This window comes from Coffea arabica, chromosome 2c, assembly GCF_036785885.1.
Source record: "Coffea arabica cultivar ET-39 chromosome 2c, Coffea Arabica ET-39 HiFi, whole genome shotgun sequence".
NCBI classification, from domain to species: domain Eukaryota; kingdom Viridiplantae; phylum Streptophyta; class Magnoliopsida; order Gentianales; family Rubiaceae; genus Coffea; species Coffea arabica.
This window is the reverse complement of record NC_092312.1, coordinates 8,559,935-8,587,686: the sequence shown is the minus strand read 5'-3', so window position 1 is coordinate 8,587,686 and position 27,752 is coordinate 8,559,935. Positions and strand designations below refer to the sequence as shown.

Here is a 27,752-nt window from a genome sequence, read left to right as displayed (position 1 = left end):
AGTGTCTCAAATCAAGCCCTAAAAAAGCCTCCCACACAATCCTTTATAATAATCTTCATTAACCAAACTTAAGCCCAGCAGCCCAATGGCGATACCCACTCCACTCCAAACCAACAGCCCACTCCCCCCTGTCGTAACCATCTAATTTTATTGGGCTATATCTTCTCCTTTGCTCATGCAAGCTCCTTCACTCGCTCCTCATCCGGCTGGTCGCCTGGTCCTTCTCCTCTTTCTGCTTCCTGCTGCTCTGGTGACGAGGGTTTAGGAGACAAGTTTGTCTTAAGAGAGTTCTATGGCGGTTAGTGTTTTATTGCTTTTGTTGTACTTTTTCTTACATTGATTTTGTCCAATGAATTCTACGCATCAATATTTTTGGATGTTCTTGGGAATTTGTCATTGATTTTGCATCAACTTTCTTAGCAAAGCAGATGGATTGCTTCATTAGTATTGTTATTATTACTACCATTAAAAAAAAAAATACTACTGTTATTATGATTGTTTGGTCCTGAGTTGGAATGGGTCGACTCGGACACTTGGGTTTCGTTTTTTATAGGTTCCTTTCGACACTTATATCTTCTCTTCGTGCTTCGTTTTCAATCCATGTATGGCCCAAGTGTCGGGATGAACTCTTGAAAAGTTGAAGCTGTCATTTCATAAGTCAAGAATTACACTTTGGCTTTTTTCCCCCTCAAATACAGCTACAGTGACAGGGTTCTCCCTGCAGGTCTTCTCTAGTTCATACATATAGAGGCATTCAACTAGGCAGTTCTCTCAAAAGTTTGTATCTTGTTTAGGTTAGTTATGTTAGTTTTTTATGCAAAATTGTATTTAAGTGGTATCTTTTGGTGTGTTATTCATGGTTAAGTTCTAGGAAAGTAAGTTTCTTTTGATAGAATCTGGAGAGATTTCTGGGAGACGAATACGCAAAGGTCCACAGTGTTTGGACAGAACCTGAAGGGATTTCCAGTACAGGAATACACAAAGGTTCCTAGTGTTCTGATTGATTTTGAAGAGCTAAAAAACAGAATAAACAGAGAGGACAAGTTCATTAGCTTCTCAAGATTTGAATCTTTTCATTTTTCTCCAAAAGTTGGGTGGAGTAAATAAAATGCCTGTAACTAGTCTGTTGAACAAGTGCAGGAAGTCCTCTCATGTGCATGCCGGTTGAGTATTTTCCATTCTGCTTATCATATCCTGTTGTAGAAATGTCCCCCCATTTGAAAGAAAAGAAAACAAGTATATTTCATTTCCAAAAAATGTATGGATAATTGATACTACTTTCTTCTCTTTTGCCATCCTGGTTCATGTATTCGGTCGTAACTTAAAACCCAGATATGTAAACAAAAGAAAAAGAGAACAAGGAAAAACTTACCAATATTTACAAAATGGTGAAACAAAACCATTCCAATTTTGATAGGCGGAGTTTATGGTGTTTCTGTGGTGAAATTTTCTGTTTTCCTGCCTATCCATGGTGCCTGTGGACATGGGTATGTACTTTAGGTAGTTCTCTCATTGAGTATGTGTTTAACAAATTTTCCTTATTAATTTCAGGGGTTTTCATCCTCCAATGATGAAGAGAGGCATTGTCCCAAGCTGGTATTCACTTTAGTCTAATTGCTTGCTAGCTTATTAAATGCACTTCAAAATATTTACTGATGTCCTTTCTTGGAAATCTTTGTCATCAGGATGCTGAGAGGAACCGGTTTGGAGAGAAGATTAGGCATCTTATTGAATATGATAAGAAGCATGAGCTTGTGGAGCTGCTAAAAAGCCAATCTGATATAGCTGAGGAGTGTTTTGACAGAAAAGGCCTTCCACTGTCATCCTTCATTTTAACGCACTGCCTTCAGTTTCGTGCACTTAATTGTACAGAAGCATTATTTGAAGGGGAGACTGGTGTGACCCTGAATTTAGATGAACTTGGAGTATCCCCACTCCATACGGCAGCGGCATTATTATGGCCTAAATTCACCAAATATTGTCTAAAATGTGGTTGGTGTGCTGATGCGAAAGTTCCCAACCGTGGAACAGATTATGACGGTCTACTGCCTATAGATTATGCTCTTTTTGCAGTAAGGTCAATTTTCAGTTGTTATACAAACTTTTGTAATTGAATACTAGTTTTTTGCTAGTTGCTACACTTCGCTTAATTGCTGTAGGAGGAGGGTTTACTGGACTCAAGAGCAATCGCTGTACCTGTTGATTTGTGAACTTACTGGAGAGGGAATGGTAAGGAATTTTACTACTGTTGGTGATAGTTTTTGATCAAATCATAGTGTTCAAATTTATTTCACAGTATGGCTACTTACATCTTATTTGGAACTGATGTTTGATTATTTTCTTTTCTGCCATTTTGTGGCAGATTGAGGCCACTCAAACTATGAGGTTGCTCATAGAAAAGATGTCTGAATCAAATGTTTCTGAAGTCATATGTCGTTATGGAGCAGAAGCAAAAATAATAGAGTTGGCCACATTGCTTATACTGTCCACAGATAGAAAATATATCAGGGTTGACGATCTTTACATGCCCAGTAGTTATGTTTCCTCAGTGGACCGGATGACCTTGCGCCAATTCGTTGTCAATGAGATTGTGATGCTTGAAAACAAGTTGCATAATCTTGTGCTGGTTGACAGCTACAGTTTGGCGAAGTGCAAGGAAATGAAGAAATCAATGATGTCTATACTAATGTTACTTGAGATTTTTCAAAGGACTCATCGTCTGATTGCAATTGCTGTTAGTATGGCAGAGCAAACTGTATGTTGCTCTAGTATCTAATCTCTTTCAATTTTTCACTTAGGCAACTAATTTCTGCATCTTCATGTTTCTGTTACTTTGGGAAGAAGATGTCATAGCTGTTGCCAGTGAATTTGTTGTCTAAGAGGAAAACCAATAGTTCTTTCTCTATCTATGGCTTTTCTCTTTTTAATTTTAATATATTAATTCATACATAAAGGAGAAAAAATGAACTTTCTCAATGTTGGAAGAGTCTTAAGATTTCAAAGGAGAAAACACCAAAAAATTTCACATAAAACTAGGCTTCATTGTCTTATTTTTCTCATATCTGAAATTCTTCTGTCATCCCCCCAAAAGCAGCAACTTGTCAAATGTGAACTTTAAAGGCCAAGATACTTTTTCAGAAAGGAAAATGAATTTTGGTACAAAGAAAAATTTTCTTTCTCTTCAGGAATAGGAAAGACAAATGGATTCTGAAATTCGACATAATTGTCATAAAAACAGAAGTAGATTGGGAATTCAGAAGATGATAAAAGGGTTAAAAGGCAGATTTAATAATCTGCCATTTGTTGTCTTAGTGGTTTTCAATTGGAAAGCATTGATGCTTGGTCTTTCCAATCCAACTGACATGTGAACAGGCGATTGGTGAAAATCCTCAATCTTGCAGGTAACCTTCATGAAATGAGAATGAAAAAGGATTTAATAATTTGGGGTGGGATTGGGGGGAGGGGGGGAGAGAGAGTTCCTTAATTGTTTTCTGAAGTTCCTTTTTGAAAAAGTTGGCATCTTGTATATTTTGGTTCTGGACACAGTTTAAATGAATTTTAATCCTGGAAAGAGATTTCTGATGCTCCTTGTCATAGAAATGTTGTATATTTTGGTTGTGGACACAGTTTAAATGAATTTTAATCCTGGAAAGAGATTTCTGATGCTCCTTGTCATAGAAATGAATTTATTTCATTTGGTTGAAAATGTACACAACTCCCGAGTTTTTCCAGATTTGCTTGGAAAACTATTATGCATAAAGTGCTGAATATCACATGAATATCGGAAGGATGCAATATCACATAAATGTAGACAAGCATATATCTTTACACACAAACAAACATATGTTCGTCCAAAAAAGATGAACGGATGGATGTGATCTCTTGTTGGTTGGATGGCTAGCTTTTTATAATTCAAATCTGTGATAGTTTGTCATTAGTGCACCAATTATGATGGTTGCAGTTTCCCTCAACAGCTGCTGGTATTGGACGTGTGTTTGAAGACTCAGGCTTCAAATTGAGCGGCCAAGAGACTTCATATCTTTTTAAACCATGTAGGATGCAAATTTTATTTGCTGAACTTTAATTTTTCGTCTTTTCTTTTGCCTTAGTTTATGTCTTTAGTTTCTGATGATTCCACGGTGGTTCATCTTGATCAGCAATACTGACACTGACTTGTATTTCTTGGTTTCTTTTGGTCATGAAAGTAAAATTGGATATACCAGAACTTAGAATGCAACCTAGCTCAGGTTTTTCGCTCTGCCTGTTTTATGATTTAGTGTAGCTTGTTTCACGGTTGATTTGTGATTATTTTCATATGTTTGCTTGCAACCATGCAGAAGAGCAGCTTCCTGGACTCCACTCTTATTTCAGGTCTGGCTTACCAGAGCTAGATTCCTTTGAGACAATGGTATTGATAACTTATGAACTTTTTGTGGGACCATTTGCCTTGTCACTTACCTACTAGAAGTCTATTTTAGAAGTTTGTCTTAAAATGGTTGCTTCCTAATAACATTTAGGTTGCCTTGTTCAAATAGGTTTCCTTTTTGGCATTTGAACATGTTAAAGAGGCCACAAAGTATTAGTATGTTTTATTAGCTGAAAAATCACTTAAGGTTTTGTCTTTGAAATTTAATTAAGTCTTTGTTGTTTTACCTATCAACATTTTGGGTTCATTTATGTAAACTTTAAAAAAGAAAAGGAAATAAACAAAACTCTACTTTTCTTTATTTTCCCACACATAGAATATGCTTAAAAGGTAGGCATTTATAGCCATAGGGCAATCTTATCACAATTCTGCCACAACTTAAGGTAACAGAATCATGATTTTAGGGATTACGTAATCAACTCATATCCTATCTTTTATTTTAGTTAATCTATTCAAACTCGATTGATCATAAGCAATAAAATCCCATAATCATGGGAGATAATATCTTCGACACCCCTCTCTCAAGTTGGTGCGTATATATTTATCATGCCCAACTTGCTTGTAAGAAGCTCAAAATTTGGTCTAGAGAGTCCTTGGGTGAGAATGTCAGCTATCTGCTGAGCTGATGGAATGAATGGCATGCAGATAATTCCTCCTTCAAGTTTCTCTTTTATGAAGTGGCGGTCAATCTCAATATGTTTGGTTCTATCATGTTGCACAGGATTGTGAGCTATGCTAATTGTCGCCTGGTTGTCACAATAGAGCCTCATTGGAAGTTCAATAGGTCTTTTCAGCTCCTCTAACACTCTTCAGCCATAACATCTCACACACACCATAAGCCATAGCCCGGTACTCTTGCCTCTGCACGACTACGAGTTACAACACTTTGTTTTTTACTTCTCCAAGTAACCAAATTGCCCTATACAAATGTACAATACCCCGAGGTTGATCTTCTATCAATGACTGATCCTGCCCAATCAACATCTGTATAAGCTTCAATAGTCTTTCGATCACTCCTTTTAAAGAACAATTCCTTTCCTGGAGTACTTTTTAAGTACTTCAGAATTCGATATACTGCATCAAGGTGCTCTTCATATGGAGAGTGCATAAATTGCCTCACAACACTCACTGAAAAGGCTATATCAGGACAAGTGTGAGCCAAGTAAATTAGCTTTGCCCACTAACTTTTGGTATCGAGCAGTATTAACCGGTGTTTCATCTTTTATATCTGCTAACTTGTGATTTGGATCCATAGGAGTGTCTGCAGGTCGACATCCACTCATCCCTATTTCCTTTAAAAGATCCAAAACATACTTGCGTTGGGACACAACTATGTCCTTCCTGGACCAAGCTACCTCCATCCGAAATTTCATAGTGTTCCCAATTCTTTGATTTCAAAGTTAGAAGCAAGACTTTTGTTCAACAGCTCCATCTCAATTAAGTCATCTCCTGTGAGAATGATATCATCCACATACACAATGAGTACTGTTATCTTCCCGTCTTTGGAGTGTTTAACAAATATGGTGTGATCACTCTGATCTTAGGTATAGCCTTGATCATTTCCTGACCTAGTAAATTTGTCAAACCAGGCACTAGGAGATTGTTTGAGACCATATAACGATTTTTTTAGCTTGCAAACTCTAGACTGAAACTTCCCTTCAGATCCAGGGGGAGAATTCATGTACACCTCTTTCTCTAAATCTCCATTTAAAAATGCAATTTTGACAACAAGTTGTTGGAGTGGCCAATCAAGATTTACTGCCATTGAGAGAAGCACTCTAATAGTGTTTAATTTTGCCATTGGAGCAAAAGTTTCAAATAGTCGGTCTCGTAGGTTTGAGTAAACCCTTTAGCCACCAAACGAGCTTTGTCTCATTCCAATGTCCCATCGGAATTATACTTGATGGTAAAGACCCCTTTACACCCTAATGCTTTTTTTGCTTGTGGCAGATTTGTTACTTGCTCATGTTTGATTCTTCTGAAGAGCATACATCTTCTCTTCAATAGCCTTTCTCCACTCTAGAACTTGTAATGCTTCGTGTACATTCTTTGGAATTTTCACAAAAGAAAGTTGTGAAGTAAATGTCAAGAAAGTAAGGGATAACTTTGCACTCCCTTTCGAAGTGCAATAGGAAGATTCCAATCAGCAATCTTTGAATCAGAGGAAACTTTATCTGAGGACTCAAACATATCAAACTCTGCTCTAGGTTTGGATTCCTTGTTGTGAAGAGAAGGGGGAGCCTTTTCTTTTGCTCGATAATTTTTCTTGACATAGGTTTTCAGATTTTTTTTAGTTACATTTCCATCTCTTTCACTAAGAGAATTTGACTCTGTTATTGGCACTAAAGATAAGAGATCCTCTTCTAATCCCTGATCAAATTTTTCAAGTTTTTCAAAATCCTTTTGACTGGCAAATTGATGAGAGTCATTTGATTGTTTAGGATTATTATCTTGAAAAGATTCTTGTTGAGGAAATTGTGCTGTAGATTCTTCTAAAAAATTAGGAAAATCGATTCCCCTATCAATAAAAATTTGATCAGGAATTTGATTTTTAATACGAAAAAATCATCTTCTACAAGTTCTTCTACATGCCGAGTCCCCCCCCCCCCCCCCCCCCCCCCCGAAGAGGATCTCCAAAAAAAGGTTGATCTTTAGAAAATGTTACATCCATGGTTACAAACATTGTTTTCGAAATGGGATCAAAGCATTTATACCCCTTTTGCGTGGGTGCATATCCAACAAAAATGCATTTTCTTGCTCAAAAGTCTAACTTACTTTGACCCTATTCATGATTGTGAACAAAGACTGTGCACCAAAACACCTTTAATGAGATTTCATATATTAATCGAGCAATGGAATAATGTGTTTTGAAAAAATTCAGAGGAGTTTGGAAATTTAAGGTTTTTGAGGGCATTCTGTTTATGAGATATGTAGCAGTTAAAATTGTTTCACCCCTTAGATATTTAGGAACATTTCTTGAAAAAAGCAATACCCTTGCCACTTCTAAAAGATGTTTATTTTTTTTTTCAGCTACCCCATTCTATTATGGGGTATCATTGCAGGAGCTTTGATGCACAATCCCTTTGTCAAGAAAAAAATTTCCAAAATTTTATTGAAATATTTTTTTCCATTGTCACTCCGAACAATTTTGATATTTTCTTGAAATTGGGTCAGAACCATGTCGTAGAAATTTTGAAACACACTTGCAACCTCTGATTTCTCTCTTAACAAATAAATTCAACAAACTCTTGTGTGATCATCGATGAATGTAACAAACCATTTTTTTCCAGACGGAGTTGAAATTCTAGAGGGATCCCAAACATCAATATGTAATAGAAAAAACGGTTTTGAGGGTTGATAAGACTGTATAGAAAATGTAGACCAATGATGTTTAGCAAATTCGCAGATTTCACATTGAAAGAAAGATGAATCCCCATTCTTAAACAAACCTGGCAATAAATATTTCATGTAATAAAAACTAGGATGTCCAAATCTAAAGTGCCATAACATAATCTCTTTATTACTAGTAATAGAGACAGACGCATAACATGTGTTTTTTATTGGTCGTCACATTTGATCCATCTTCAAGGGAGTAAAGTCTTCCATTTTCTCTAGCACATCCAATCATCCTCCTCGTGATTAGTTCCGGAAACTCATATAAAGGAGTGAAAAAATTAATCTGACATTTGAGATCCCTAGTTAATTTACTTATGGACAGCAAATTGCATGATAAATTTGGAACATGAAGAACTCTTTGAAGTGTTAGAGTAGGAGAGATGACAACGGAACCCATGCCAGCTATAACGGATAATGATCCGTCAGCAACCTTGACCCTTTTATTGCCTGTACATGGATTGTAAGTTGAAAATAATTATGACGAAATGATCATATGGTCAGTGGCCCTAGAATCAATAACCCATACAACCCGTGGACAAGATGCATTTGATGTTTTACATGAAAGAGCAACAGTAAAATGATTACTATTTTTAGCAAAAGAACAGAAAGGAATGAAGCTTTTTTGCTTAGTGAGTGAAAATTGTGGAGATTTAAAGAGTTTGTATAGTTGGCTTAATTGTTCCTTTGTGAAGGCCGGTGTCTCAGAGTCGGTTTGTTGCTTTTGAGAATCCTCGTTCACAGTCTGCAATGCCTTGCTATCACCTCCATTTTTCTTCTTGAAATTCGACGGTTTTCCATGTAATTTCCAGCACGCGTCCTTTGTGTGTCACAGCTTTTTACAATGTTTACAACAAGGCTTCCTTTGTTTATCTCGGTCCAAATCTGTTCCCTTAGAAACCAATGTTGAAATCTCAACTTCACACTCTGCCTTGGACTTTAGCATCACCTTACGCCTTGATTCTTCTCTCCTGACCTCAGATAATACTTCACGAATGGAGGGAAGAGGCTTCCTGCCCAAAATACGACCTCGCACCTCATCATGTTCTTGATTTAGTCCGGCCAGGAAGACATAGACTCTATCGTTCTCCTTCCATTTCTTATATTGAACGCTGTCTGCACGACAGCCCCATTCATCTTCATAACAAAGATCCAATTCCTGCCATAAAGTTACCATCTAATTGTAATAGGTTGTAACCTCTCTCTCTTCTTGTCTTGATTTCCACAATTTTATCTTGAGATTGAAAATTTGAGACGAATTCTGTACATCGGAATACATATCCTGAACAGCGTCCCACACATCCTTGGCTGTGGGAAAAAATAAATGTGGCTTTCCTATCGCTGGTTCCATAGAGTTTATCAACCAAGCGATAACTAAAGAGTTCTCTGAATGCCATCTCTGCAAATTGGAATCTTCAGCAGCTGGTTGTTGAATTTCTCCAGTAAGGTGGCCGAGTTTACCTCTGCCATCAATAGCAAGTTTTACAGATTGAGCCCATTCCAGATAATTGGAATCATTTAATTTATGAACGGTTATTTGCAGGGAAAGGAGAGTAATCCGTAGTTTGGGTAACTATTGAAGAAGAGGATGAGTCTTCTCTTGTGTGAGCAGTAGACTCCTTAGATCCAGTCATGGCTGCTCGGTAGTTCAAGGACAGAAATTGGTATACAGCCGGAGCTCTGATACCATATAAACTTTAAAAAAGAAAAGGAAATAAACAAAACTCTGCTTTTCTTTATTTTCCACACACAGAATATGCTTACAAGGTAGGCATTTATAGGGCAACCCTATCACAATTCTGTCACAACTTAAGGTAACAGAACCATGATTTCTGGGATTATGTAATCTACTCATATCCTATCTTTTATTTAGCTAATCTATTCAAACCTGATTGATCATAAGCAATAAAATCCCATAATCATGGGAGATTATCTTCGACAATTTATATGGTCAATGAGCTTGTCCTGTCACGGGCTGTTCTGTTTTTATCTTGACAAGAGTGGGATGTAGAGTTGATTTACAACCTTGAATATGTTGATGCTCCTTCCTGTTATCTATTACCATGAACCATAGACTCTTCTCCTGGGTAGTAGCGCTGTTGGATGTGACATGACAGAAATGAACCCAAGAAGAGAAAATAGAGGGGTAGAAGAGGGTTCAAAGTTTTTATTGTTGTTTATACACTTTGTGCATGAGTTAGACATGCATACGAATGCAGAGGCGCATCAAATAAGATGATTTTGAGAAAAATTAACCAATCTGACTATAGATGCGTGCAACATAGCCTCTGGAAGCATTAGATTTTAGATCTGGTTGTTTTTAAGTTCTTATTTATACTTCCAATATGTGTATGCTTCTGTTAGATTTGCCTCTTTCTGCAAAATGTGTTCAAGGTTTTGATCAACCCAGAGCTATCCTTTGTAGAATTACCGTTCATTTTATGGTATATAATCTTTGCGTTAGACAGATTCTCGGTTCTTAAGAGACCTAGGTGATAATCAACTTGCTTTAGATGCAGTTCCACTATATTCTTCTGCAAGCAATGGTGGATACATGATCTATTAGTTTAGGTCTGTGGGGGCACTCGTCAATTTAAGGCCAAACTCAACCAATTGTTGGAGTATTCTTGTCTTTCTTGATACTTCATTTGGATCTCAATCTAGCAATATATCATGTTCTGATTTACTAAGTAGATACCTGCCTGGGGCAAATTTTTTGTGTATCTAAAAGTACTCAAAGTAGTTACAGGTTCCTCTTTGTGGTTTAGTGCGCTATTTCTGCAATCACTTGCTTAGCTAATTTAACTCGTTCTCTTGAACAGCCTAATTTTGGGTGGGATGAAAGTGATCCTGAGCATCAGAAACTGCTTCCAATGCGTGCTGCAATTGAAAAGTTATGGTAGGAAATACCTAGACGTGTCCTTGTCCCCCCCCCCCCCCCCCCCCGGGGGTTGTTGTATCTTTGCCACATGCATCTGTGGATCTATCTCGATCTTGCTCTTGGTTCCATACATTTTTTCCATTCTGACTCTTTTTTTTACCCCTTTTTTAAAGTTCTGGTGCAAATATATCGCAGTGGACACCGAAGGAATCAACTTTGAAGTTAGTTATCATGCTTTTCCTTCTGAAAATGGTTTGTTCTTCTACTAATTCAGCTATTGGCATGTTACCTGTTACCAATATATTGAGGAGGAGATAGATTTAGTGTTAATCACGTCAAATTGACTGCACCTTTGGCAGAAAGAAACTTGGGAGACTGCTAGCTCACTTGCACAGAACTTAGAGAAGATCAATGAGATTTCTTGCTGCTATGCTAAGGAGGGTAAACTGATTGAGTTGTCCATCGTACTCTTGGTGGCAAGGGAGAAAGTCATGCGCCCAATTGTCTTTCAGATTAGGGGTGAGAAATGTATGAGGTCCATGACACTTCTACAGTTCATCAACAGCGAATTGGCTCAAGCAATTGATCTAGAGTGCAGATTAACTGGACGAAAGACAAAGCTAGAAGAAGAGTTGGACAAGCTATGCAAACAAAGGAAGTTGAATATGATGTCTGCTCTTGAACTGCTTGAAATTTTTGAGAAGGCTGGTACTGCCCTTCAAAAATATTTTTGGTCAGAGAGAGGAAATGTAGGTTTTCTTTTAAGTTTCATTGTTTTTCTTGGGTTCACTTGCTTTAAGATGTCTGTTGTTTGAATGAACTTCTTAAAACTGTGTAAATGTAACAATTTGTTAATTTGCATAAATTCCCCGTCTACTGGTACTGGTTTATGACTTTATGTATGGGTTGTTGCAGATTTTTTGTTTTTTGGGATGATTCACAAGTGTAGAGCTAGAGTTATGTTTGAGCGATTGGAATTTGCATCTTCCCTGGTTTCTTCCTTTACACTGCCTTATATGGTGTTTATTTTTAGGTGCAAAGAGAAAAAGTTATCAAAGATGTCTGCATGCTGCTATCAGAAGCTGGTTTTGACTTAAAAGAAGAAGAAATTGAACTACATGACACAGTTGACAGGTCTGTTCTTACCGTTCCTTGGGACTCAAGATTTGGTTGCTCCTGTTTCTTCCTACATCCTCCGCTTTCACAAATTGATCAATTGCATTTGGGTAGAATCAATTCTGAAATAATACAAACTTCATGATATTTTTGCAAACGTAGTAAACTTTGAAGTAGTTTATAAAGATGGAAAAGGAGAGACGTACACATGCGGTGTAAGTACACATTTTAATGATAACATACATTTTTTGTTCATGGTATTTGAAGCTCGATTGAGGTTGAACAACAGAACGAGGCATTACAAGACCCACACAAGAGTTCTGATGTGTTACAAGATCTAAGCAAGATTGATGGTACGTTGATCTGTTTAATAGGCCCAGAATACGTAATGCTTTTCATTTGTCTAACTTTTCGCTGAACGCAGAAATGGCTACTGAAAGAGGATGTCAAAGGCAACACCTTACAAGACAATCTTACGTGCTGCCATGTGGTTTTGTTGAGTCATATGTAAGGAAAAGAAGAACTTTCACCTCCTTAAGCGGCCTATTGCCGTCTGAAGTAGTGACTAAATTATTGCAGAATCACCATGCAATTAAATTGGGCATAGATTTTTTATGGGAATCTGCATGAATTTGAATTTATCATGACCTTGGATTTGTGGCTTCACAATTGCATGTAGTCTATGCTTCATGTAAATCTGTTGGGGATGGTCATTCTTTCATCCGCGGAAATCAAATGTCAATTTCAATTGTAGCAAATATGGTGCCCCTTTGAGTATTTTTTTCAACCAACTGATTTGGAACCATTTTGCCTTTTGCATGTTATTTCGGATGAAAGGCTACATGTGGTAGGCCCAATGACATGAGAAACTTTCTTTTTGCACGATATCCAAGGGAGTGCTTGAATTTGCCATCTGGTGCCCAGTCATTTCGTGCATTTTGGACTTCCAAAGACAGTAAAGCCAGGTATTGTACCAGCATTCCAAAAGCATTTGGGGTTCAAGTGGAACCTGTGAGAGGAGTCAATTGGCTCGTGCAGAAACTTCCAGCCAGCAAGCGTTTTGCCTCCGTTGCATTAGCAGCCAAGAAACTCATAAGACGAGCCTCATAGAATGCTAAACGGAAGGTAATGTGAAACATGATCTTTAGAACCCGGATAAAGGTTGTTCCTTGTAAATTCTGGTATTTTAGTTTAGGGTGTTATGGTTGTTTGGTCGATTACTTTTTGGGTCGCAGTCCTGGCAGATTTAGGTATTCTTTAGTTTCATGTTGGACTTCGACGCGCACGTTGTTTAGCCAATTTTGTGGGTTTCTAAAGCTCTGTTTTGAGTTATGTGATGCATATCTATATATGTGATGCTGCCTGCTTTGTATTTTTGACGGGGTTCTTGAAATATTGCAGAATTTGCGTGGTTATGGTGGGTTATAGTGGATTCCAAGGCATCATCAAAGTGATTGCAGAGAGCTGGTTATGGAGAGTGGGTAGATTGTTTCTTGCCTGATATAAGATGCAGTTGACTTTCTGCTTAAAATATTAGTACTCTGCGTATCTGTAGGAGTTGAATTATTTGAGGATTTAAGGTGCTGTTTCATTTTGTTGGTGTTTTCTTATTTTGCCCCCTCAGTTAGAGGTGGCAAATCAACCCACTTAATTAAATTTATCCATACCCGTCCATGAATAGATGGGTATGGATATCTTAAATTTTTATATATGGGTATAAATGGATTACTCAATAATACCCATTTAATAAATGGGTATTATTGGGTAACCCATAAAACCCAATTAACCCATTTAGAATTCTCTTTCTCCCAAGTCTCTTCTTTTCCCCCACCCATTTTTTTTTCAAATTTTTCATTTTATCATGATGTTAACTACTTTTGTTTCATTATTATTATTAATAATAATAATTATTTATTGGTTTTATCTTATTATTTTATTTTCTCTTAGTTTGTTAACCTGCTCATTTTTTAGCATTACTAATTTATAATAAATTTTAGCCTATTTTCTTATCTTTCTAAAATGAAATTTTAAATTTATATATGAAAAAAATGTTAGGGGTTCAAAATTTTTGGATTAAGTTTTTATATTCATTTTTATAGTACTTAGTTCAAAATTTTATATTCTTATTATTTAATTATTAAATAATAGGTAATTTTGTGACATAGAGTATAAATGAAAAAAATTTGGTAATTAAGTTTATTGAATGTTATAAATAAATATTTAAAACTAATGATGGGTACAAAGAGTGGTATAAATTGATAACTTAATTTGCAAAAATGAATTTAAATGAGTTTACAAAAAGTTAAAATAAATGGGTTATAAATGGGTAATTGGGTTATCCAATTTATTTTTTGACTTATTCATTTATACCCATTTAATTAAATGGGTATAAATGAGTTGACTCACTTATACTCATTATCCATTTTACCCAATCCAAATCCGTCCAAGTCACCCATTTTGACACCTCTACCCTCAGTGGTAGTATCTGCACTAGAATCTGACCGGACATGAACATGTTAACCGAGGAATTTGGGTTCACGACTGAAGTTCAAAGTATTAACTTATCCATCACCACTTCCACAATCCCCACCACCGCCCCCAACCGAAAAAACCCGGGCCCCTAGATTGGGGGTTTCTTCCTGTCAATGTACTTCTCTTAACCACCTTTATTGATTGTCCAGCTTGAGTCTCATCCCAAGCTTCCATATCCCATTGCAATTAAGAAGAGGTGTTCTTAGAAGAAAAGGCTCGATTACGTATCCGAATATCGCAATAGGGCCTTAAAAGTGCAGGCGCACGAATAATGTCGCTGCAAGCTGACACGGAACAATGCTGGGATAATTACATTTGGGGATCAACAGGTCGAAGATGTATGGCATTCATTGGAACTCCTGTCCGTATCAAAATACGTTTAGAAATCGATGATATTGCTGTCTAATAAAAGCCAGAACCGACAATCTTTCGGATGCAGGGAGGATTTCTGACCTGCAATAAGAGGTGAAAAAGTGAGAGTTTGAGAGTCAAGACAGTCTGCTGTTCTTATTAATTGACGATGTTCGATCCGTATGCATTAATTGAATTTGCTATCTTGGCCGCCTATAAGAAAAGCTTGATTTTTTAGGAATTAAAGGCGTTGTAAGCTTCATAGTGGAGTCGTACTTGCACCACTTGCGCATGCATGAAGCTGGATTTCAAGCAGAAACAAAGAAGTTAGGGTTTGAAAATGCAGAAAACTGAGGGCCCGTTTGGTAGGGTGTACAATGCCATCCATGGGAAGACATCTTACTTGAAAGTAATTTTCCCAGAAAAAACTTGGGTTCAATTCTCAACAAGTTGGTTTAATTTCTCGTGTTGGGTTTAATTCTCAACAAGTGAAAATCGCTAGATCAAATTGGGGCCTATGCCTCCTAGTTTCCATTCACCAGCAATCTCCATTGCACGCTACACAGAACTCCCCAAATCCCGCCAGTTCCTCGAAAGTCACCATTAAGATCGAAGCACGAGCCATCAGAATCTCCCCTCTCTATTCCGTTGCAATTTTCTCTATTGGGATTTGGGCTAGTGGTGGCTTCACACTCTCTTACCGCTGATCGGAGATCCATCCCCCCCCCCCCCCCCTCTCTCTCTCTCTCTCTCAAGATTGCAATTTCTGCTAACCCCCATAGATTTTAGTCTAATTTTGCAGATATTCGATGAGGATATGTCAATATACGCTTGTCTTTGAATGTGTAAGGGTGAGAAAAAGAGAGATGCACATATGGAGAACAAAGGCAAGAGGCAAAACACCTAAATTTACTAGGACTGCGACCTAAAAAGTAATCAACAAACCACCATAACATCCTAAACTAAAATACCTGAGCTTACAAGTAGTAATTAACTTCATCCAGGTAAGGTTCTAAAGAACTTGTTTCGCATTACCTTTCACATAGCACTCGATATCAGGCAGCATGTCTAATGACTGCTAATGCAACGGAGGCAAAACGCTTGCTGGCTGGAAATTTCTGCACGAGCGAATTGACGACTCCTCTCACAGCACCGCCTTGAACCTCCAATGCTTTTGGAAAGCCAGTACAGTAGCTGGCTTTGCTGTCTTTTGATGTCCAAAATGCACGAAAAGACTGGGCACCAGATGGCAAATTAGAGCACTCCCTTGGATATCGTGTGAAAAGAAAGTTCCTCATGTCACCACACGAACCCTTTCATCCGTCCCAATTAACGTGCAAAAGGCAAAATGACTCAAATCAGTTGGTTCCTGGTTAATAGACATACATACTCAAAAGGGGCAAAATGATACTATATTTTACTGCTATTGAATGAGATTTGATGATCTCAAGAGATGAAACCATCACCATCCTCGACAGACTACATGAAGCATAGACTACATGCAACTGTGCTGCCACAACTCAAAGGTGATAAAAATTTCAAATTCACGAGGGCTCCCACAAAAACCTATGCCCAATTTACACACATGGTGGTTCGGCAATATTTCAAGATATTGATTTATACGTAAAAGCCAATACTTCTGACAGCCATATGCCACTTAGAGAGGTGATCGTTCTTGTTTTCCTTACATATGTCTCAACAAAACCACACGGTAACACATAAGACAGCCTTGTAAGGTGTTGCATTTGACATCCTCTTTCTGTAGACATTTCTGCATACAGTGAAAAATTAGACAATATGAGAAGCATCACATACTCCGGGCCTACAAACATGGTAGCGCAACATGCAGCCTACTATTTGACTAGACTAAATAAATCAACATACCATCAACTGTGTTTCGACCTTGTAACGTACAGGAACTCGTGTGTGGATCTTGTAGTGCCTCATTCTGTTGTTCAACCTCCATCGAACTTTGAATACATGAATGCAAATGTATGTTATCACAATTATGCATACTTACATCACATATGTATGTCTCAACTTTTCATTCATTCATAAACTCCAAAGGTCTTACAAAGTGTGCTATAAAAGAATTGATTCTATTTAAATGCAATTGACAAATTTTACAAAGATGAGGAATGAAGCAACTGGAGCAACCAAATCCTGAGTTCAAGGAACAGTAAGAACAGACCTCTCAACTGGATCATGCAGTTCAATGTCTTCTTTTAAGTTGAAACCAGCTTCTGATAGCAGCACGGAGACCTCTTTGATAACTTTTTCCTTTTGCACCTGAAAATAAACACCATATAAGGCAGTGTAAATGCAACAAACCAGAGAAGATGCAAATCTTTTTGGTTCAAGGGGAAACTCTATGCCTTGCAAAGGGGAGGGGGAAAGGGAAGACGCAAATTCTAATGCACTCAAACATAACTCTAGCACAACAAGTGCAAATCATCAACCAAAAAACTAATAATAAAAAAAAAGAATAAAAACTTCAAGAACCTACACAAAAACCAGTGCCAGTAGATGAGAATTTTACAGACATCTTAAAGCAAGCTAAACAAAACTAAAAGGATGAAATTAAAAAGCAAACCTACATTTCCTCTCTCTGACCAAAAGTATGTTTGAAGGGCAGCTCCAGCCTTCTCAAAAATTTCTAGCAGCCCAAGAGCAGACATCATAACCAACTTCCTTTGTTTGCATAGCTTTTTCAGTTCTTCTTCTAGCTTTGTCTTTCTTCCAGTTAATCTGCACTCCAGATCAATTGCTTGGGCCAATTCACTATTGACGAACTGTAGAAATGTCATGGACCTATGAGATTTCTCGCCCCTAATCCGAAAGACAATTGGGCGCATGACCTTCTCCCTTGCCACCATTAGTATAATAGACAACTCAATCAGTTTACCCTCCTTGGCATACCAGCAAGCAATCTCATTTATTTTCTCTGAGCTCCGTGCAAGTGAGCAAGCAATCCCCCAAGTTTCTTTCTGCCACAGCTGCAATCAGTTTAACACAACTGACGCTAAAATTAGCTCTTTCTCAATACATTGGTAAAAAAGTAACATGTCAAAAGCAGAATTAGCAGAAGAACATGCCATTTTCAGAAGGAAAAGCATCATAACCAACTTAAATATGGATTTAACACAACTGATGCTAAAATTAGCTCTTTCTCACTGCATTGGTAAAAAAGTAACATGTCAAAAGCAGAATTAGCAGAAGAACATACCATTTTCAGAAGGAAAAGCATCATAACCAACTTAAATATGGATTCGTTTGGTTTCCATTGCCATACACTTGCAGCAGAACTAAGAAAAATGGGAAGAAAAAGTCAGACTGGACAAAATGCATGGATTCAAAAGAAAGCACAAGAAAGATCCACAGATGCACATGGCAAAGATACAAACCAGGGGACGGGAGGACAAGGACACAAAATCCGTGTAACATCCCATCTAAAAGAGCCAAGAATTTTTTTTAAGGCCCCCGCCGGGGTTTTTTTTTTTGTGTTTTTTTTGGGGGGGGGGGGGGGGTGTTGTCATAGTGTAGATTACATTCCAAATGAGAATTAGCACTAAGAAAGCACTAAGGACATACATATTTCCTACCTTAACTTTTCAATTACAGTGCGCATCGGAAGTAGCTTCTGATGCTCAGGATCAGTTTCATCCCACCCAAAATTAGGCTGTTAAAGATGACAAGTTAAATTAGGTAAGCAATGAGATGGCAGAAAAAGCTGACAAATAATGAGGAGCCTATAACTACTTGGAGTACATGGATACATAAAATAATTTGCTCCAGGCAGATATTCGCATTAGCAAATCAGAACAAGAGCTTTTTGTTGATAAATCACAAGACTGAGCACAGGCCTAAACAAATAGATGACAGAGCAACCACCATTGCGTTCAGAAGTAGACATTGGAAAAGCATCTAACACAACTTGATGACCATCACCTAGATGTCTAAAGAACCTACAATTTGTCTAATATAAAGTTTATATAACAAAAACTGAGTTGTAATTCTAAAATGGGAAAGCTCCCGGTTGATCAAAGCCATCAACATATTTTGCAACAAAAGACAAACCTACCGGAAATACACACACATTGGAAGTTAAATTGAGTGCTTGTAAAACCACCACATATAATGCTTCAAAAGCCATGTTGCATGGACTCAGGCGAAGTGCTCAGATGACTCAAAAATCATCCTATGTGATGTATGTGTGCATCCGCATATGTGTGTCCAACTCATGCACATAGAGTTATATAAACAACAATAAAAACTTTGAACCCTCCCCCCCTGATTTTCTCTTGGGTTCATTCCACCCGTGTCACCACCAACAGAGCTGCTGTCCAGGAGAAGAGTCCACCATTCATGGTAAAAGAGAACAGAAAGGAACACCACACATAATTTGTAATCCAAACTCTCCATCCTACCCTAGTATGATATGAAAACAGAACAATATTTGACAGGAAAAGCTCATTGACCATTTAAATGAAGCCCAAAATGTTGATTAATGAAATGACAAAATCTAATTAACTTTTAAAGGCAAACTTGAAGTGATGTTTTCAGCTCATAAAACAGAGGCTTACTGATATTTTTTCACCTCTTGACATGCTCAAATGCCAAAAAGCAAACCTAAATGTATTAGGAAATAACCATTCAAAGCAAACATCTAGAACAGACTTCTTGTCAGTAAGCCACAAGAACAGATGTTCCCATGAGAACAGTTCATAAGTTACAATACCATTGTCTTGAAGGAATCTAGCTCTGGTATGCCAGACAGGGAATAACTGTGGAGTCCAGGTAGACGCTCCTCTGCATGGTTGGAAGTAGACATCGAAAATAATCTGTTAACCAATTGTGAAACAAGCAACATCAATTTATAAATGAGGATCACGCAAAAAACCTGAAATAGGTTGCACTCTATCTGCTGGTAGATCCAACTTAACTTTTATGACCACGAAAGAAACCAAGAAACACAATTAAAGTGTCAGTATTGCTGATCAAGATGATGCACCATCTAATAATCAGAAAAGAAAGACAGAAACTAAGGGAAAAGAAAAGACGAAGAGTTAAGAGTTCACGACATGAAATTGGCGTACAGCTTGACTTCAAAAGATAGGAAGTCTCTTGGCTGCTCAATTTAAAGTCTGAACATTCAAACACACATCCAATAGCATCAGCTGTTGAGGGATACTGCAGTCATCAGAATTGGTGCACTAATGACAAGCTATGACAGATTTGAATTTCAAAATAAAAAAAAAAAAATCTATCCATCCTATCAAAAGAGATTACACCCATGCATTTTGGACAAACATATGCTTGTGCCTGTAAAAGTTAAGCTGCAACAACTATTCAATCTCCTTCCCAAAATAACAAAAACATGATGTAGAAATTAATTGCCCAAGTGAAAATTAAAAGAGTTAAAATACTAGAGCAACATACAGTTTGACCTGTCCGTCTAACAGCCCGTCCGATCTCAGGCCCAGTCCTCTGAAAAATCTCAAGTAACAACAACGTAGACATCATTGATTTCTTCATTTCCCTGCACTGTGCCAAATTGTAGCTGCCAACCGCCACAACATTACGCAACTTGTTTTCAAGCATTACAATCTCATTGACAACAAATTGGCGTAAGGTCAACTGATCCACTGAGGAAACATTACTGGGCAAGTAAAGATTGTCAACCCTGATATGTTTTATATCTGTCGACACAATAAGCAACATGGCCAACTCTACTATTTTTGCTTCTGTTCCATAACGACAAATGATTTCCGAAACATTTGATTCAGACGTATTTTCTATCAGCAACCTCATAGTCTGGGTCGGCTCAATCTGCCACAAAATGGCAAAAATAAAATAAGGAAAAAGCAGTTCCTAATAAGACATAAGTAGCCATACTGTGTGAAACAAATTTGGACACTATGATTTCATCAAAAACCATCACAAAGGGCAATAACATTCTTTACCATTCCCTCTCCAGTAAGCTCAAAAATCAACGAGTACAGTGATTGTTCTAGAGTCCAAAAAACCCTGTTCCTGCAGCAATTACATGAAATATAGCAATTAGCAATAACCTAGTAGCCAATTATAAAGGTTTGGATAATAATTGAAATTTGACCTTAATCCAAGAAGAGCATCATCTAAAGGCTGTAAACCGTTATCATCTTTTCCGTCGCAGTGCCAACCAGATTTTAGACAATACTTTGTTAATTTAGGAGATAATGAAATTGCTGCCCTATGGAGTGGAGTCGTTCCAAGTTTATCTAAATTCAGCGTTACACCAGTCTCCCCTCCAAGCAATGCTTCTGTACAATTAAGTGCACAATACTGCAAGCAGTAACCTAAAACGAAATATGACAGTGGATGGCCTGCTTCGTCAAAATACTTGTGAGCTATATCAGATTGGCTCCTTAGTAGCTTCACAAACTCATGCTTCTTATCATCTTCAATGAAACGCTTAAGCTCCGTTTCGAATCGATTCCTCCAAGCTTCCTGATGACAAAGATTTCAATGAATGAAACACGTCAGTGCATGTCGTGAAGTGCATTTAATAAGCTAGCAAGCTACTGGATCAAAGTGAATACCAATTTTGGACAATAACTCTCTTCATCATCATAGGATTTATAACCCTGAAATCATATAGGAACCATTATAACAGACATGCTCAATAAGACAACTACCTCAACTACGTACTCATGTCAGGAAAATAGAAAATCTCACCTCAGAAACGCCAAACTCCCCCTCCCGAAACTGGAATGCTTTTTTCTTTTTCCTTTTTTTTTAAGTGAGTGAAAATGGAATGCTTTTGTTTCTTCATCTTGAAACATAGTGGTACAAAGTTCTTTTTTTTCCCCTTTTTTGTTAACACATTGAGAAGTAGAATCCACTGGACAATATCGATGCAAGTAGAGTACATACAAACAAATAAAAGAAGGAAGAAAGAAAGATTAGAAATCAACCTGCGTTCTAGGCCTACTTGTCTCCATCAAAACCCTCCTTAAATAGAACAAGCGGTCGAAGGAGAAGCAACGAGAATGAACATGGAGAAGGTTCTGTCACTAATCACGGTAGCGGGGCAGTTGGCCATTGGGTTGCAGTGAAGTGGACATCGGCATTGGCCTAGTGGGCTTAAGTTGATTACTTAATGAAGCTTGTTAAAAGGCTTTTTACAGTAAACCAACTCCCAATAGGCTTAAGTTGAGAAGTGTTCTAAATTCATGCGGGTGAGTGGTGCATCCGTCTGGTCAGACGGTGGTTAAGTCCCCGTCAGGTTCCCCCGACTCAATTGGCCCACTCATTAGAGTCGCTTCCCTTAAATAGTAAGTCCCCCCTTAAGAGTAGGAGTAGATTAGGCTAAGCTAACTGTTGCCGCTAGAGGAAAAAAAAAAATAAATAAAAGGCTTTTTACAGTTGGGTGGGCACTAAGAGCTCAAATGCAAGAAAGAAAAAGCAAGAACTAGAAAAGACAAAGTCATTTGATTGGGATAGCTTGAGAAAGAAGGTATTGTCAAAGGGTGGAAAAAAAGGAAAGAAACAAGGACACCATGGACTCGCTGGACTATGAAGCTCTACAAAATGCTGATGTTCAGACAATTTCTGAGACTATCAAGGAAAGAGGAATGAACAACATGCTAACTGAGAGAATCAAGGTAGGGATAAAACCCAATGTATTCTTGTAGCTTACTTGATTAGAATTGATACATTTACAATGACGATATTGTGTCCATATACTGCAGGATTTCCTCAATAGACTGGTCACAGAACATGGCAGCATTGACCTGGAATGGTTGAGGGATGTTCCAGCAGACCAAGCAAAGTAAGTTCTTCAAAGAATCCACTAAGAGCACAGAATGACAAGGACCAATATTCATCCTCATAGCTTCAGTATTTGGTAGTAATTGATATAGACAATCATGTTTTCTTGCTTTCTCAATTGTACCAAACTTCAGGGATTATTTATTGAGTATACGAGGTCTGGGACTGAAGAGTGTGGAGTGTGTGCGATTACTAACACTCCATCAAATTGCTTTCCTGGTAAGGTTCATTCATCCACTATTCATAAATTTTACTTCTGATAGGGCATTATAAATTTATCACAAAGAACCTTGATCTTGGGTTTCTTAGGTTGATACAAATGTTGGACGAATTGCTGTGCGTCTAGGATGGGTCCCTCTTCAACCACTTCCTGAGTCATTGCAGCTGCATCTTCTCGAACTGTAAGTGATGCTGCCAATCAATATCCACAATGAATTATTATGCAGGATACCAACTGCGTTTTTGTGCAGATACCCCGTACTAGAGTCAATCCAGAAATATCTTTGGCCCAGACTTTGTAAGCTGGATCAGAGAACTTTGTAAGTTCCTTAATCTTTTCCTGAAACATTTGTCACTTTGAAATTATCCTCACATCAATGAAACCATTCTTGGGACTTTCCCACCACAGATTTCCCTTGACTAATATAGTTTTTAGTCAACCTGCAGATATGAATTACACTATCAGATGATTACATTTGGAAAGGTATGTAAAGACATTTGTTTCAAAGTTTGTTAGACTCTTTAACGTTTGCAAAGACTGAGTGTCTACTTATAAATTTGACATAGGTTTTCTGCACAAAGACCAAGCCAAACTGCAATGCATGTCCATTACGACCAGAATGTAGGCACTTCGCAAGCGCCTTTGCAAGGTAACTTATCAAGTGTTTCCACTAATGATCACCTACTATGGAACTTTAATTAAGCAACTTTCTAGAGAGAGAAGTGAAACATGAAATACCTCAATAGTTGTGCATCTTTAATGGAGGGTAGGAACCACTCAACCATGCTCTATAGTCCAGCACACGTCCTCACATGCATTTAATATATGACATAAACAATAATGTGACTGCAGCGCAAGGCTAGCCCTCCCAGCGCCAGAAGAAAGAAGCATAGACAGTTCAACTACTTCTGTTGCCAATGGAAATGCATCTATAGTTGTGAAGCCCATGCTGTTGCCTCCTACTGAAACTAGTGAGGGTTTGGAATCACAGTACATTAGGACCAGCTGTGAACCAATTATTGAAGAACCAACCACACCAGAACCATCCTCTGAAGTGTCAGAAAGTGACATCGAAGACGTGTTCTATGAAGACCCTGATGAAATCCCTACAATCAAACACAGCTTTGAAGAATTAAAAATGAACGTGGAGAGTGTCTTGCAAGTGCAGAATATGGAACTTCAACCAGGTGACGTGTCCAGAGCTTTAGTTGCTTTGGATCCATCAGCAGCTTCAATTCCTGCACCAAAATTAAAGAGTGTGAGTCGACCACGAACGGAGCACCAAGTGTAAGTTTCTGGGAAATTAAACCTAGCTCTAGAAGCATCAGAACATTTATTTTTTCTTCTTTTTTTCCTTCCTAAAATCAGATTCTACATATGCTTATATCTCTTTTGCCTGCTTGCCATTGCAACTGCCGACTCTGATAAATTAGCACAAAGTAGACAAATTCATTAAACAGTTAAAGGAGTCTTTCTTGTTTCAAATTTAGTAGATAATAGAATAAAAAAAATTCTTTGATGGTGTTTATTGCATATCAATATGTATGACCCTTCCAATTTGCTGCAGGCATGAACTTCCAGATACACATTCACTACTAGAAGGGGTTAGCGGCAATCTCTTTTGTTTCTTCATTTAAATATTGCCCACAGCAACTGAACTTGATTTGTATTGACCCACTCTCTTAAACCTTCAGATGGATAGACGAGAACGTGATGATCCAAGTCCATACCTTTTGGCAATATGGAGTCCAGGTAGAATGTACCTTACCGATAAATTTTAACTTAGACTCATGTTGTCATAAAGAATGTCGATGGAGGGTCCTAAAACTGCTCCAGGAAAAGAGACTAAACTAATCCTACATATCTCAAAGTAAAAAGATGCATGGAAAACAAGAAGAAAATGGACAAGATGAACAGGAAGCAAGGGTTCAAAAAGACCAAATTGATATTGAAATTCATCTTTTGACTCTGACATAATTGATGATTTGATCTTTTATTCTGTGAACCACTCAATTAGGTGAAACTGCAAATTCAACTCAACCTCCTGCAAGTAAATGCAGCCTCCAAGGATCAGGCAGACTTCGCAATGAGAAGAGTTGTTTTATGTGCCATAGTACAAAGGAGGCAAAATCAGAGACAGTCAGAGGCACACTTCTGGTGAGCAAAAAAATGTGCTAGACAAGTAACCAGAGTAACTATCAACAGAGAAGTGATTCAAGTGCTACTTTTAGCTAAAGATACCTGCCTTTTTACAGATACCATGCAGGACAGCAATGAGGGGTAGCTTCCCACTAAATGGAACATACTTCCAAGTTAATGAGGTAACTAAACTATTGATAGAGAGTAGTTACACTTGTTGCCTGCTCATCAACATCTTGCATGCCATGGTAGGGAGTTCATACCTGCCAATGGAGTCCTTAAATTTTTTCGTGTTATCTAAAGAAGGTACATACAATATCAGGACCAAGAGTACCGTGAGCAAGTAAAATTACAAGTCACATGATTTATTATTTTCAGATGTTTGCTGATCATGAATCCAATATGAATCCAATTGATGTTCCAAGAGACTGGCTATGGCAACTTCCAAGGCGCACTGTGTACTTTGGGACATCTGTCACGAGCATATTTAGAGGTTTAATGGAATATTATTGATCCGATATGAATTAATCACTGGTCCAATACCAAGCTTTGGAATGGTGAAAAGCAAAAAAAGACTCACAAAAGGATTTTCTCATGTTTTCCAGGCTTGTCAACTCCTGTAATTCAGCAATGCTTCTGGAAAGGTATGATTGCTTCTTAAATGCTAAGAACAGATATAATAATGCTCAGAAACTCCTCTGTCTAGTCAATACAACTTGACAGTATGCTTATAGAAGGAATCAGCTACAAACTAAACGGCCATGTAATGAGTTCTAATACTCTTTCATTTAGCAATTGTGTCTAGAGATCATTTAACATGTGCAGTTAAACTTGTTCATGTCTGATCTGCTACAAGATAAGTTAATGGACAAGTCAGAGGAGCTTATCAAGTCTCATTCACATTTTCATCAAGAATCTATGCCATTGCTCATTGATTACCTTTGATGAAGATATCAAGGCCTGTCATCCCCTTTTTCCTAATATCATTCAAGTATCATTTTGCAGGATTTGTTTGTGTCAGGGGATTTGACCTGAAATCTAGAGCACCTCGACCTCTCCAGCACAGATTACATGAAACTGCAAGTAAAATCACCAAGAATAAGGACAAAGGCAAATAAAAGGAAGGGTACTGCAAAAGATACCAGTTCGGAAACTAACCAAAACTTGTCCATAGAAAGCAGAGGAATACAGCTAAGTAGGATTACAGTCCATAACCATTGTTTGTACATTCAATTGTTTCATCTCTATGTGGGAGATGCAGCTTCAGATGTAACTGAGGCGGCATAAAGAATTTTCCAAACTTGGTGAGAATCCCTTGAAGCACGGGTATTAGATGTAGTCACAACTCAATTTTCTCAATATAGTGCTCCAATTAAATGAGCCAATTTTTCTCAAGAAATATCAGTGGCAAGAGGTACAAGAACTAAATTTTAGACCAACTATTATCTGTTCATCTGCACAAGATTATAACCAACAGCCAAGAAAATATACATACTTTCGGCATGAGATGAATTTAGTAGGGTCAATCAGAATTCAAGCAGTGCCAACATATGCCCCCGGCCAAATCCCCACTATAGTATCTACCAATTACAAAGTTGGCATAAAACCACGCTTGATGAAATTTCTGTACTTTATGCAGGAATCTCCAAGGTCCGTGAACAAGAGTTTAGGATTTGTTACTTCGGAAAAAAAAAATTTAGGATTTGTTCATAATGTAGACACCTTCAAGAAATAACAATTTTTCACTGCAAGATTCAAATTGCTGAAACCTCTGCATGCTTGAAGTTACAATCCAGACCAAAAAAAATTACTTGACAAAAATTAAAAATCTAGTGGAAAACACTACGTGCAGTACAAACTTCAAGCGGTAATTGTACCATGTAGGCAACAGAAAATTGGAAATTTACCGAGTAATTTTGCGTTCGAAGAACTCAGAACAGATTTTTCGGTTGTGTTTGGATTGCATTTTCCGTCATTTTTCATGGAAAAAATACTGTAGCGATTTGATATATGTGAGGGAAAAAGGTGATAGGGAAATGTGATCACGAAAAACGACAATATTTTCCGACGGAAACTAGCAATCCAAACATGGCCGAAATTTTTCGGGGTCCTTTTTCTTTTCTTTTTTTTCCTGTCCATCCATCTCCCTGGTGGGGAAGGGGGAAAGGGGGCTGCCCCTTCTAAGGTTATCCCTTTTTTTGTTTGTAGATTTGTAAATCACTTTGTAGTCTAATTAGCCTAAATTTGAGTAGATTATGAATAAAAGATTAGTAAAAAAAATGTACCGTTTTGTGCAACATTTGGCCTATCATCCCCCTGTCACTTTTTTTTTTGTTGACCGTGCCCGGCCGCGCCCAATCAGCACGGTTGGGGACAAGTTTATTTAAAAAAAAAAAAATTTGCGCCGCTAATCGCACTGAAATTTCAGAGGCTCTGACATTGTGCAGAATTCATTCTGCTGCCGTGCTGAGTTATAGAATGAGAAATAGGTTGTGTCAGAGATACATTTGTGCGATATTTTTTTTTTTGCCTATATTTTAAGCAATTAGCCTCAGTTTACGTGACAAATCTTGGATTGTGATTGATATTTGTGGAGACTAATGCAGTAAAATTTAAAGACAGGGTCCGTGGAATGGCATTCAATATTGAGCTTTTCCACAAATACAGAAGCACAGGCATGTTTGCATTGGTGTAGACAAACACGGCGTAGAATATTACTTCAGTAAATGTATGCACCGGCCAAAGATCAAACGCTAAAGACTGCAACTGAGTTGGCGGAGAGTTGACTCCCAAAAATTTCTAATTTCCGTTTGTCAAAATCATTACCGGGTCTAGTCCCCCTAACTCGAGTTAGGGACACCAAGGAATTACCATACCATGGC

The 27,752-nt window shown here is 37.8% G+C and overlaps 3 protein-coding genes across 7 annotated transcripts; 2 read left to right on the top strand and 1 right to left on the bottom strand.

The window, feature by feature from the left end:
• Nucleotides 1-144: 144 nt before the first annotated feature.
• On the top strand, nt 145-13,606 carry LOC113725703 (uncharacterized). 2 transcript variants are annotated; one of them, XM_027249010.2, is made up of 16 exons: nt 145-298; nt 1,552-1,596; nt 1,686-2,077; nt 2,160-2,229; nt 2,363-2,755; nt 3,962-4,052; nt 4,206-4,247; nt 4,338-4,408; nt 10,642-10,718; nt 10,874-10,952; nt 11,060-11,449; nt 11,734-11,834; nt 12,084-12,169; nt 12,241-12,323; nt 12,654-12,941; nt 13,218-13,606. In XM_027249010.2, the coding sequence occupies exons 1-15, from the start codon at nt 293-295 to the stop codon at nt 12,924-12,926; spliced, it is 2,199 nt and encodes a 732-aa protein (XP_027104811.1). In that variant the 5' UTR covers nt 145-292; the 3' UTR covers nt 12,927-12,941; nt 13,218-13,606. The 2 variants fall into 2 exon arrangements, with proteins under 2 accessions (XP_027104811.1, XP_027104812.1); XM_027249011.2 differs by lacking the exons at nt 145-298; nt 1,552-1,596 and having other exon boundaries at nt 1,914-2,072.
• Nucleotides 13,607-14,534: 928 nt separating this feature from the next.
• LOC113725702 (uncharacterized) lies at nt 14,535-22,120 on the bottom strand. Of its 4 annotated transcripts, XM_072074113.1 has the most exons (16): nt 21,656-22,120; nt 21,281-21,325; nt 20,815-21,188; nt 20,663-20,732; nt 20,139-20,528; nt 19,781-19,889; nt 19,600-19,641; nt 19,438-19,508; nt 18,302-18,378; nt 17,926-18,004; nt 17,297-17,695; nt 16,891-16,988; nt 16,584-16,669; nt 16,388-16,470; nt 15,735-16,012; nt 14,535-14,801 (listed from the first exon to the last, which is right to left on the bottom strand). In XM_072074113.1, the coding sequence occupies exons 1-15, from the start codon at nt 21,680-21,682 to the stop codon at nt 15,755-15,757; spliced, it is 2,208 nt and encodes a 735-aa protein (XP_071930214.1). In that variant the 5' UTR covers nt 21,683-22,120; the 3' UTR covers nt 14,535-14,801; nt 15,735-15,754. The 4 variants fall into 4 exon arrangements, with proteins under 4 accessions (XP_071930214.1, XP_071930213.1, XP_071930215.1 ...); XM_072074112.1 differs by lacking the exon at nt 14,535-14,801 and having other exon boundaries at nt 15,592-16,012; XM_072074114.1 differs by lacking the exon at nt 14,535-14,801 and having other exon boundaries at nt 15,592-16,012; nt 17,297-17,686.
• A 93-nt stretch (nt 22,121-22,213) lies between these two features.
• LOC113723833 (transcriptional activator DEMETER-like) lies at nt 22,214-26,050 on the top strand. Its single transcript, XM_027246802.2, has 15 exons — nt 22,214-22,345; nt 22,433-22,512; nt 22,646-22,730; nt 22,821-22,912; nt 22,982-23,050; nt 23,178-23,214; nt 23,298-23,380; nt 23,584-24,018; nt 24,299-24,335; nt 24,426-24,483; nt 24,749-24,888; nt 24,987-25,052; nt 25,249-25,363; nt 25,476-25,514; nt 25,876-26,050. Exons 1-15 carry the CDS (start codon nt 22,241-22,243, stop codon nt 25,986-25,988), a joined length of 1,554 nt encoding a protein of 517 aa, XP_027102603.2. The 5' UTR covers nt 22,214-22,240; the 3' UTR covers nt 25,989-26,050.
• The last annotated feature ends 1,702 nt before the right edge of the window (nt 26,051-27,752 follow it).